The 12,950-nt window shown below is 42.9% G+C and overlaps 1 protein-coding gene across 1 annotated transcript in view; it reads right to left on the reverse strand.

Moving 5' to 3' along the window:
• The window catches only part of FMNL2 (formin like 2), a 277,496-nt gene that overhangs the window by 72,659 nt on the left and 191,887 nt on the right, over positions 1-12,950 (reverse strand). The window contains 1 exon segment of the mRNA XM_075070227.1: positions 68-176. Within this exon segment, the coding sequence (XP_074926328.1) occupies positions 68-176 (109 nt within the window).

A 12,950-nucleotide genomic window follows, 5' to 3' on the forward strand; every position in this document is an offset into this window, starting at 1 on the left:
TAGCTTCTTCTTCCACCTTCAGAAAGTAAAAGAGTTATTTTGTCAAAAATCATTGAAATGCAAGTACCTGGTAATTCATTATGGCACGTAAACACATGATGCAGACATGAACATCATCTTTTTTACTCACTAATCTTGAATTTTTTAGTGTTCTTCTGCTCGGCAAGGTATTATATCTGCAAATAAAAGAGCAACTTATATTAGTCACAGGACAACTTCTCTAGGTAGTAAAAGTATGGAAGCAGCTGTATATCTCCACCATTTATGAAAATGTGAAAATTTCCTAGTTCTACTGGGTATGCAAGCATCCGATATCCAACTAGACAGTAAACACAAGAACAAAAAAAAAAGCATCTTCTTTACACTTCAAGCCTCACGTCATATTCTGCTTATGCCACATTGTGCTAGGTTTGTACAAGCGTAATCTCAATCCCATGGGCCTCAGTGGGACTCCTCAGGAAGGGAAGCACACTTGAGAAGAGGAAAGATCAGGCTTCTCGCTGAGAACTCTTTCTGCTCCAGTATTCCTGGTTTCATTAAGTGTCCGTTCTGCATTTGTTGAGGTGACTACAGGCAGTAAGAAAGCAGCCCTATCTGAAGCAGTATGTGAAACAATGAAGCCATTAGTTCAGCAGCTATTCTTTGTTCTTGGATATTTTGGCACTCTCTGGATCTTGGCACTCCGGCATTAGTCACTGTCAGAGCGATCTGTTAATCACCACTGTGCTAACTTCAGGCCTGGCAAAACCAGTCAGTCAAAACAAAGCCTGTAAACTGCCAGTCCCTTCTTTTCCAAACAATGCAACCACTGCCATTGCCAATCACGTCACTCACCTAAACACAGGTAGCTGCATCTTTGATGGAAATATAACAAAAGAGAAATAGTTGTCCATAAAGGGAAAGGTTTCAGATTTGTTCCACGCATTCTACACTGGTCTAAAATCTTCTCTTTATAACATGTGAGCAATCAGATGGATGTCTATAAGTCCAAACATACGTAACAAACAGTATTTGACCATATATCTATAATTTTCACTGCTGCGTTACCTAGCAATCAGATTCTATTTAAAAATTATGTCTGGCTCTCATGCTGAACAAGATGAAGTTTCTGAAAGTCCTCTAAAAGTATCTGGGGGGGAAACCAACTTTCTAGAGCCTTCCCCAAAACAGAAGCATGTGTTATTTTTATTAGAGCTTGATCATTGTAAACCAACTTAAATCCTATTAGGTGAGTCAATGGAACAAATAAAAAGGGAACACTTTAAATCTGCCATTTCCCTGGACCATTACTGAAACACAAATTTCGTTTCTTCATGGGATATCATGCTCTAGACAAAAGCAAAACTGAAGAGTCATACATAAGAAAATAAGAGATCAATGTACAAGAACAATACAGTTACATTCTTACACTCTTAGTGAATTTAGAAATTGAATAAATAATGAGAAAATTGTAATTATCGCCATGATAATCTTTTGAAATGAACTACCAACAGCATGATGATCTAGATATGCACTGTAGATTAATGTCTAGTATAAGCCAAGTTTAGTCCCTCAAATTCAGAGGGTCTGATTGCCCCATGGATTGCCAGGAAACCTGCGCAAAAGGAATGGAAGAGGTTTTGCAACATTGTGTGCTCTCTCATGCAGCCATGCACCTGGACTCTGCATGCAAGGTGCTATGGGATAAGTGGGTGCTGTCTGTTAGAAAGGAGGCACGGTGTTGGAAAAATCCTAAAGCACATGCTGAACCAATGTTAAAATAGATCCATAAAGAAGGCCTTAGACGCTACGGTAATCCTACAGATGTGAATGGTACTACTGATTTACACCAGTGTAAGTGAGAGCAAAATCAAGCCCAGAGAGTGAAAATTCAAGCAATTTCCAGAAGCTAAATTAGGGGTTTCAGCTATCTAGAGGGACACACAAGAGACACGACAGGACTACTCAGTTTCAGTGAGGCAAGTAACAGCCTATGTTACCATACACAAATACATCCTAAAGACATGGAGGGGAAGCATAATACTGCAAGATACAGATTGTGTCAGATGTGCATTGACAGCCTCTTGGAGTTGGAATTGTATATCAGCTGGCAGACTGTGAGGGTGGGAGTAGCTGCTGACCTCAGGTACTGGCAGCTAGTTATATAATGGTGTATATTTGCACATCAGCTGTGGATGCCACATTAATATCTAAGTCCATATGACATTTAGACTTACTGAGTTTGGTGCACTCACTCTTGTGTCTTAATCTGGCAGCTGGACTGTGACAGTAATCTGGAGGAGCAGTGTTTTCTGTGCACACCATGTATTCCACCTCCTGTGGAATCTGGATTTTTTGCTCCATGTTGTAGCAACACTCCTCCATGCTAAATGGCCATGTTGCTCTCAGCTGCTCATGGTCATATGATGACATGGTCATATGATTATATTCTGTATTCCTATATCCAGTGCTGCTGAGAGAGTTGCTTCCTGTAGATGTACAACAACAAATTTTGTGGCAGTAAGATCATCCTCTTATCTTAGCATTTGGTCAGGGTGCACACAGCAGACCACGCCCACTGCTGGCTATTAACGTTGTTGAATTCGTATATCTGGACCAGTTAGTGTAATCTGAGAGAGAAAGGATGCTACAACACACATGAGCATGTTTCTACATGGTCTGGTTCTACATTCCCTGCACACGCATGAGTTTAATAGGCATGTAGGGTGTTCAAGAAGTTCAAAGTTGAGCTCCCAGATTTTCACCCATTTTCATGCATCTCTTTTTCTCCATTCCTGTCTTCGCAGTAAACTGGCTGTTTGAGCCCAACATTTCTTACATTTGTTGTCTTCAAACTATCAAACTCAGATCTCCAAATGTAGGAACAGAGTCTAAAAATCAATGAAGAGATAGGGGCAGTGATTTAAATAACATTAATGCCACTAAAATACACAATGAGCAGTTCCATTTGAGAAAAAAGACATTCACAGATAAAACATGGCCAGTTCACTAGATGCTATCACTTGTAAAAAGAAGCCTTCCTCAAACACATGCACGCATCTTCACATTTGGCACTGCAGTTTTCACAATTTAGCCCACAGACAGTTTTTGGTTCATATGTTTTAAAAAAAGGGAAAAAGAGCGATCTAGATTTTGGTATCAGTCAATCCAGTTTCAATATATAATCCTAATTTTTAAAATTAAGAGCCATCTCTCTCTAACCACAGCCTGAATGGAATTACAAACACATTTCTGTGATGTCTAATGATGACTGGTACTTTTTAAAACAATAACCATGTGGCCAGCCCAAGGAAAGTCATATGTAATATGTTTAGCCTATAACTTAAATTCTCTCTCTCTCTTGGGATTGTGGCAGTTTGTGAAAGTGAGGCTGTGCATGGCATGTGCTGTGTACACTAGCTGGATTTCTGTTAGTCTGTGCTTTTTTTTTGTTACGTGCTGTTTATTTTAGGAGTGTGGTTGGTTCCCCCTCCTTTTCCTTGGGAAGTGTTTTTTTTTTTTCCCATGGGGTCCACTTCAGATAGATTTAGCAGTTTGATGCCCAAGCATGGGGTTTTGTATGTGACTGCTGTCTCTTGCACTGTGCTGTTTACTTGTTTACTCCAACGTTCCCCCATTTCCTTCACAATGAGACACTAGTGTATGATCTATACTGTTATGGGAAGGTAGTTTTTGCTACCAGGATGGAAGAAGCCAGAGGTGAGGCATGTTATGTCATTCTGGCACCAGGTTTATGTGGTTCCAAATAACCATGAACACTCCTTGAACCTGATTTAAAAGCACCACCCAGACGGGGCAGATTATACAGTGTTTGCTACCTCTGAAAGTATGAAATATTTCCTTGGTGGTGAAATATTTCATTTAAAGGGTTCCTGCCAAGGCACTGCTGGCTCAGGGGTCCATGGTAAGAAAGTGGGACCCCAGGATAATGGGAAGGGGACTAGAGGATCAAGGGACCAGCAGAAAACAGAGCCTGCATCTGCACTGCCAGATTCTATCACCTCCTCCTCACCATGGGTGGTCTGCCATTGTCTAGGGAGCAACCCTCACAGTGGAACCTCTGCTGTGACCCCATGACTTGCGCCTGGACAGAAACGAGTCCTGGAGGTTGAGGAGCACCTCCCGGCATAGGGAGAAGAGAGAGATTGTAGAGATGTGGGTGAAGAACAGACCAACGAGATGGATTTAGGCATGACTCCTTCTAACAGGGGCTAAGACTTTGGAAGCCCCGCGCTGCTGACAGTGCCTGAGGATGGAACTGTGTCCCCTCAGAAGGACAGCATTGCACTAGGTGGTAGCTCCATGCCTGGAGCTCCCTGTGGGGTACTTTTTCCCTGGCATGGTGAGTCCTCAAGCCCCTGATCCTGCATGCTGCAATGATGATGCTGGGTCCCCATCTGAAGCTGTACTGCCTACCCTTCTTGGGAAAACAGACATGCCAGCTTCTCCCACTGAATCACCCTCCTTCATGAATGATGAGACAGTTATAGTGGAGGTTCAACATTCATCTGAGCAGGTGGTGTCTGAGGGAGATGAAGAGGATGATGATGATCTCTCTGACTCCTTACGGGTTCCTGATGTCTCAGTCAGGGCGGGTACAGCATGAAGGAGATTAGTGACTTTTTGGACAGCACTAAAGGGAAGCCGGGAGTTGAGGTCCAGGGCTATTTCTATGTCTTACAGTGCTTTACTCATTCAGCTGCCCTTGTCTTGAGAGAGACCTCAGTTGATCGTAGGAAACATTTCCAAATCAAAACGTTACTGAGCAAAGTGCAGCAGCTCGTGGATTGTTCAAGATATACAGGCCTCCCCATGGCTCATCTTGTCCAAAGTACTTCCAGTTTCTATTGTTTCTTTCTGCTGCTTGACTTTCTGCTTTTAGTAGTGCTGCTCAACTTTGGCTCTCTAAATATTAATAGATGCCAGGATGGTCATAAAAGAACATAACTCTTTGAATTTCTCAGACAAAAACAGGCTGATGATGTCCTTTTGCATGAAGTGCCCTGAGACCCTGACAATCAAGGGAACTGGTTGAAGGAATGGGAAGTGAAAGCTTTCTCAAACTACAGCTCCAATGTCACTGCTAGGGTAGCTGTTCTTTTCTTCCAGGGTGCAGGGGCAGTGAACCTTTCTGTGAAGGAGATTGCGCAGAGCTGGTTCCTCCAGGTGGAGACATGTGTTGTCACTATTTTCAAAAATCTTTGTACTGTGTATGCCCCTACTCTGAGGTGAGATTGTGTCCTTTCTGCAAACACTTGCCCATGCTGCTTGGCTGTGACCCTGATACTATTATTGTCCTGGGAGGGAATTTCAGTTTCACTGTAGATTATGTTTCAGACATGAACCATGAGGAGCCACACCCTCAGTCAGACAGGGAACTGTATTGTCTCCAGCAGACCTTTGGGTTAGCAGATGTTTGGAAGTTCTCTCACCCCATTGTTAGGCAGTACTCTTAGCTGAAGGCTACTCCAAGTCAAGTCTCAGGGGCTAGACTCAATCACTTTTATAACATGAAGGCCAGTGTGAATATATTTGTTGGTCTTCTATGTCTCCCACTCACTTGTCTGATAATCATTATGTCTCTGTCAGTGTGTCTCTCCCTCTTCCTGCCTGTGATTACCACTACTGCTTTAATACCAAATTATTACAGGACTTGAATTTCAACAATTGCAGTGACACCTCTGGGATGAAGGTGCTGGGGGTCTTTTTGGGATCTAAACAATATATGCTAAGGAAGCGGGTGGGGATTAAGGAGACGGTGCAAGGGCATTTGCAGAAATGGTGCTGGCTCCTTCCTGGACTCTCTATTTTGGAGGTGGGTTTTGACTGCCAACAATCTTGTGGTCTCAATCTTGAGGAACTGGCTAGTGTGTCTGCACCCCCTCCACCTGAGACTTTTGGGCCAGATTCAGAGACTTATTAACCATTTTTTAATAGTTACCCCTGGTTGCACCCTGATTTGCTGTTCCTGCCAAAATGAAGGAGGCTAGAGGCTCACTGATTTAGTCAGCAGGGAGGCAGTCCTTCACCTGCAGTCTGTTCAGCAGTTGCTATATTCTGACTCCCCGGAAGCCTGGAAATCCCTTGTCATCTCTCTTCTCTATTTGGCTGGGGGGATGGGCTTTGACACTCACCTACTTTTGTTGGCACCTGGTCAATCACAGAGGCTAGATTTGCCTCCATTCCACAATGATCTTTTAATAACCTGGCTACTTCTGCAAAGCATTGAATCAGAAAAGGCATTTTCCAATTTATGGCTCTTGGAAGAGCCACTGTTTTTCACCCATATTTTCCCGCTGAAGTTCTCTCCAGGAGCCTGTTTATGGCTTTTTCCCAGGATGGGTTGACCAAGCTGCCCCAGGCGGTTGTTCCTAATCGGTCTATCTGGAAGTCACCAACAGCTCTTGCTGTTCAGACAACAATCTGGTCTGTACATTTTTTTGATAAGGTCCTGGTTGAATTCCAGGTATGTGCTCCCTCAGCAGGCTGCTCGGTATTTGCAGAAAGTTTTTGCAGGGACTGTTCTTCCAGTGGGAATCCTGTGTTCCCCTCACTAGTTGTCTCCCTTCTGTGGATGAGATCCTAGTGCAACCCGGAAGATTATTGTCCTGGAAGGGTTTGGTGAATGTTCCTTTTGTAACCATGACCAAGAGGCAGCTCTATGGCATGTGTGTCAAGGTGTGGCAGCATTATGCCACCCTCTCTAATGTCCCTGATGCAGCTTGGGGGATGTCTCTGTCCCCAGCTTAGAGGATGCTGCACGAACCTCCTCTTCCTCAGCACTCCAGTGACTTGCAGTGGAGCATCCTGCATAGCATCGTAGAAACGAGCTGTTTTGTGCACCATATTACCCCTGAGGTGTCTGCGCAGTGCCCCATCTGTTCGGCTTCAGACACAGTATTTCATTTTCTCCTACACTGCCCCTGTTCGATTTCTCTTTTTGTTTTTTTGCAACAGCTTTCTAGCAGTTTGGGACTGGGTTTCTCCAAGCTCCTGTTTGTTCTCAGAGTGAGATACAGGGCTCTCATTCAGCCCGTTTCCTGTCTGACTAACTTCTTGCTGGGTCAAGCAAAACTAGCCTTTGAAATATCACCAAGACAGAATGGCCAGTGTAGAGCGGTGTGATGTGCTAGAGTTGTTCCATGCACTGATTGTGGCCTGGTTGCAGATTGACTTGTAATCTGGACACTTTTGGGTTGACTTGGTGTATTAACAATATTTGAGTGAACCAGGTGATGATGATGCTTTACTGATTCTTGTTTAATGTTTGCTTAAGATGTGTTTTGCTTTATTTTATTAATATCTTTGTGTATATGTTGTAATTTAACATTCTTGAAGTTTTTAATGTGACTTTATGTGACTAAAGGTGTTTTTCACGTAATGTCAGTCTCTCTCTCTTCCTTCTTGTATTCTGCTTCTTCACTGCAATAACTCAAGTAAATTATTAATTTTTGATAGATAGAAGTCTGCATTGCTACTGTCCACTGAAAATTCAAAGACCAAAAAATCACAAAGTTCCTAAGCTCTGAGTATTCTTCATTTACTAATATTTTTCATCCTCAGTATCATTTCAGTAAATGGAATTGAAATGTCACTCATTCATTTCTTTAATAAGAACTAGTCTCTCTAAATCTGAAATAAAACCTAGTTACTAACTTTTACAGGTACTCCCAATAGTCAAATGATCCAGAATATCCACATCAGGCATTTTCTCACCTTTCTTTATTGTGGTCGTGCAAAATCAATAGAAGGCCACAGGCAACTTTTTATGAAGCCTAGATATATTTATGTAGCTAGAAATGGTTTGCAAGCCAACAACTTTGTTTCGATTTAAATGGTAACCCTCAACACTTATAAGTTTAAATGAAGATAAAGGCAAAACTAATGACCAAAAGGTTTCCATTTGTCACAAACCACTAGGCCTGATTTTACTTTTGTACACAATACCATACTTATACAGTAAAGAGTCCAAGCTCCTTGATGAGGGGCAGCCAAATTCTTACAGTCACTCTGAGCTAATCACTAACTTTTAGCCAATGTGGTGGGTAGGAGGGCTAACTTCTCATTTTGCCCTAGGATAGCAGTTTCTTTTTGGCTGCTCTGGGAAACAGACATATTCCATTGCTCCAGCTCTGCATTTTCTCCTTGATGCGCTAGGCTCTTTGCATACACTCAGCTAAGACCTTTTCTCTTAACCCACCTCAGACCATCTACTTGTTCTTGGCTACTCAAGACCTCTTGCTTCCTCCTACTAGGTCAAAGTCAATCAATCTTTCTCAGCCACTTCAGGCTAGCAGCTTCTCCTTCTGCACTTGTCAGGGTCACTCCATTTCACTGATTGGGACACCAAGTTTTAACCTAATTAAAGAAATTTATACCACAGCAAGTAACAGCATGGAAGGGTGCTCCAGTATTGCCAACCCCAAACATTCAAAACACATACAGCAGGTTCCCCAAAAACATGAGATTGGCTTAAAATGTTGAGTTTTTTTAAAAGAACATTTTGACTGTTTTTAATGGCCCTTTGGTTTTTAAGCCTTTAGTGAGGGGTCATATTTTCAAATTTTTCGGTTCAACCATGAGGACCAAAAACTTTCTTTTAAGTGAAAGAAGAGGTTCTCACAAAATCACATGACTCCAGGAGCCAGAACTTTCAGAAAAACACCAAATAATATAAAATTTGTGATAAAATTACAAAAGTTGGCATCACTGGTGCTCTCATCCCAACTAATGCTAAATTTTCCATTCATAAATATAAAATATTGTACAGGACACCTAATTCAGGAAAGTATTACAATTCTCTCAGTTAGTTTTTAAATATTACACATTTGGTTCCACTTGTCTGTACAGCTGTTGCATACAGAGACAAAATAGTATATTAATTTTGGGTAGTCAGTTCTTTGCATTATCCTCTGTATAGTGTGCTCAGAGCAGAGGGTTTGGGCTTATAAGTGCCTTAATTCTGCCCTGCCCATCTTCTTCCCTCAGTTATAGTAGGGATCAGGGAAATTAAAGGGAAATGGGTGTCATGGATAGACGCTCGCCAGAGTACACAGAGTCTGAATGAAGTCTGCAGTTCATTTTGTTTGAAAATTCCATGAGCTTCCCAGTGTCATATACAGCCTTTTAGGAAAGGAAAAAAGCCTTTGGAAGGAAAAAATCATGCTTTTGTTGTAGGACTGCCACATGCGTTCCAGTGGAAAGCCACACAAGCAAAGTCTTTCTTAAATATGAAATAAAATCACTAAGCCAGCTTTGTGTCATGGCAAATTGTATCAGGAATTGCCTTTTAGAATTCACTGTGCTAGGGGGTATGAAATAAAATCACTAAGCCAGCTTTGTGTCATGGCAAATTGTATCAGGAATTGCCTTTTAGAATTCACTGTGCTAGGGGGTTACCACATCCTACCTTGTTGTCTCAGAAATTTCCATGGCTGCATCCGTTATGCTATTAGAAGAGTAAGAAATGGCAGCTTTAGTGACAAATGAGTCAAGTGATAAGCTATGGAGAGCTAAGCAAAGTTCTATTGCTTGGTCAGAGCTGTGCACTTTTGGTTCTCAGGGGCTTGTGTAAACTTTTGAATTGTTTCAATTCACATGAGTTTACAGGCCCTGAGTTTTGAGGTAAAGGGAACCCAAAAACATAAATAGCTCCAGTTCACTCAAATCTGGATGCAGGTTTGACAGACACAAGACCCAAGTTCACCTGAAAAGTTGTAAGCATTTAACTACCCAGAGGTGGGCAAACTACGGCCCACAGGACCCTCCTTCCCAGCCCCCTAAGCTCCTGCCCTGGGAGGCTCTCCTCCCGTCCCTCCCCTGCTGTTCCCTCTCCTCCACAGCCTCAGTGCACCCCACAACAATCTCTGTGTGGCGGGGCTGCAAGCTCCTGGGGCAGCGCAGCTGCAGAGCCCGGCCTGACCGGGTGATCTGTGCTGTGCAGCGTAGCTATAGCGCCGCCAGCCACCAGTGCTCCAGGCAGTGCGGTAAGGGGGCAGGGAGTAGGGGGGGATTGGATAAGGGCAGGGGAGTTCGGGAGGCTGTAGGGGGTGGACAGGGGTTGGGGCGGTCAAAGGGCGGAGAACAGGGGGGTTGAATGGGGGCAGGGGTCCCGGGGGAACAGCCAGGAAGGAGGGAGGGGTTGGATGGGGCAGCAGGGGGCAGTAAGGGTCACGGGTTCCGGGGGCAGTCAGGGGACAGGGAAAAGGGGTGGCTGGATGCGGCAGGAGTCCCAGAGGGGGCCCATCAGGAATGGGAGGAGGGGTTGGATGAGGTGGCAGGGGGCAGTCATGAGTGGGGGTTCCGGGGGAGGTCAGGGGACAGGGAGAAGGGGTGGTTGGATGGGGCAAAGGTCCTGGGGCAGGTATCAGGAATGGGAGGAGGGGTTGGATGAGGTGGCAGGGGGCAGTCATGAGTGGGGGTTCCGGGGGAGGTCAGGGAACAGCGTGGGTTGGATGGGACAGGAGTACGGGGGGGCGGCTGTCAGGGGACGAGAAGGTGGGGGGCAGAGGGAAATGGGGGGCTAGCCATGCCCCCCTTCCCTAACCGGCCCGCCATACAATTTCCGAAACCTGATGCAGCCCTCAGGCCAAAAAGTTTGCCCACCCCTGAGCTAACCTATACTGAGTTTCAAGACCTGAATTCAGACAGGTGACTTTTAGCAGGAGTTGGGAGTACTCAGCACTTACAGGATGAGACCTAAAGTTTATCATGAAATATGAAATCAGGCAACTTTTGTGTGGTTTCAGTTGTCGTAATGAAAGTTTCATACATTAAAACTGGAGCTATCTTGCTTACTCCTTTCTGTCTGCAACCCCAGAGCAACAAGAGCTTTGATGTGTCAACACCATAACAGTCTCTACTCCTGGTCTGCTTTCCATTGCTGGTTGTTTTAATAAGCAGACACCATCTGTAAAGGGCACCTGGCCGTATATACTAACTTATTAAGAGGTTAATTCACTACATCTACGCACCATTTAGCACTGATTGCATGGTTTTCTATAAACTATTTGAGTAAACAATTGTGACTGTGTTAAGAAACTGCCAGTGCTGAACTCTTAGGCAGTTTTTCCTTCCATTCTCAAAGTGGGAAATTCACTGTATGCCCAAATAATGAACTCAAGCTATCTAAGTGTAATATAAATTATTATATGCTAATTGGGGTCAGATCTATGTTGAACAGGAATTGAAAGCAATGAACAGCTCTGTGTGGCACAAAGGTCATCAGTGTGACTAGATACTTCCCTTTTGGAGCCCCCATTTGAACATGAATTGGGAAATTAAAGACAGCTGCCTTTACTCATTAAAGTACATATATTTGTTAAAAATGGAGAAAAAGCTCCAATATAATGTTCCAAGTTACTTGTAGTTACGTAGAGATCTTTTCTGTAATTCTCTCACATCTGTTTCAAGGCGCTAAAGAAAGAACAAGTGATTTACGTTTTGGATGTTAATAATCAAACCTACTGTTATCTATATTATACCATTTTTAGGAAAAAGGCTTCAAAATCCAGTGCATCTTTTCCTTCATTTTCAAAATTCCTGTTAATATCTATAGATTTTTTTGTCAGATGTAACAGATGGACACAACACTCCTTACACTAATAAAAGATGACCTGGAGAACAAAGGCAGGATCCAGAATTTCAGGCTGCCTGGAGTGCCAGAAGAAATGGAGTCTGGGGAATGAGAATATTTTGAAGTTCAGTAGCTCCTGGGATTACTCTGGGCCCCCACTGCTTACAGATTATATAAATATGATATTCACCCAGAGATTACCTGAAAAGAAATCTGCTCAGTCTGAGAAATTTCCTGATCCACTCTCCTAACTATTTATGTGCCTTTCCAGATGCCTACTCAACTCGTTACATTAGTGAGCACATTTAAGAAGCTGGATCTTAAAGCATCTACATTCAATTTGTAATCTTATATATTAATCTCTTCTGAAGAAGGAGAAGCAACAACTGTAGGCAACGAATAGGAATATATCTTTACTGCATCTGGCAAACCTGCAGCTAAACAGAACCAGCAGATGTTTGTTCTAAGATTCTCCTCTAGAAGAAAATCCTTTTTCAGCTACTCAAAAAGGTGACAGAAAATTTATCTAGTCCACCTCTCTGCCAAAAGATAGTGAGCTATCCAATTCCGTGGACTTTGATATAGACTAGTGGGTTTACTCCAGCATCACTCTTTGTGTTTTTGCTTTGTGCTTTGGGTTTCCACTTGGGGCAATATCCCTGCCTCCCCTCCTCTCCCATCACCTTCCACACCATGGATTACTGTTAAACATTCTATATTCATTACGCTCATAGAACTTTCATTGAATTTAGTGGCTACTCACGGTGAGGAACAAGTATAGAATATGCAATAGAAAGCTGCAGTGCAGAGAAGATATTCATACTGCAGACCGGAAAATGGAATTTTGCCCTTGATTCCCATATGCTCCCTATATCAAATGCTACTTGCCTCAGAGACTTAAGTGACAGACTGGTGATGGCTTTAGCATGTGGACTTCTTTATTTTGATTCTGTGCACTGAAATCAGTATTTATTTTTTTATTTAGTGACAACCGTAATACGGCCCTATGGTATTTGTTTCCTTCCTAGTGTTAGAATATATTGGCAGTAGCTCAGACCCCTCACTTAGAACTGAGCCAAACTTGGGTGGATGAGGTTATGCCCTAAGCTTCTATTGCTTTATTTTCATTTCTTGTTACCAAATGTTAGGCTGATGTGAACATTCAGATGATTGTTGGTTTTGATTTCCTCTCTGCTGCACGTCAAAAATTATGTCATTGATAGTATATTTATCCTAGTAATTAAACTCATATGGTTCCTCTTTTATTACCTTTGCCCCTCTTTTAAAGAAAACCTATAAAAAGTTGTTTCTGAAGAAGAAAAAAAGGGACCCTCGCCATGTGTATGCTCCTGTAGTTTATAATAGTTTCGACAGT

Source organism: Chelonoidis abingdonii, chromosome 10 (genome assembly GCF_003597395.2).
Source record: "Chelonoidis abingdonii isolate Lonesome George chromosome 10, CheloAbing_2.0, whole genome shotgun sequence".
Taxonomy (NCBI): Eukaryota; Metazoa; Chordata; order Testudines; family Testudinidae; genus Chelonoidis; species Chelonoidis abingdonii.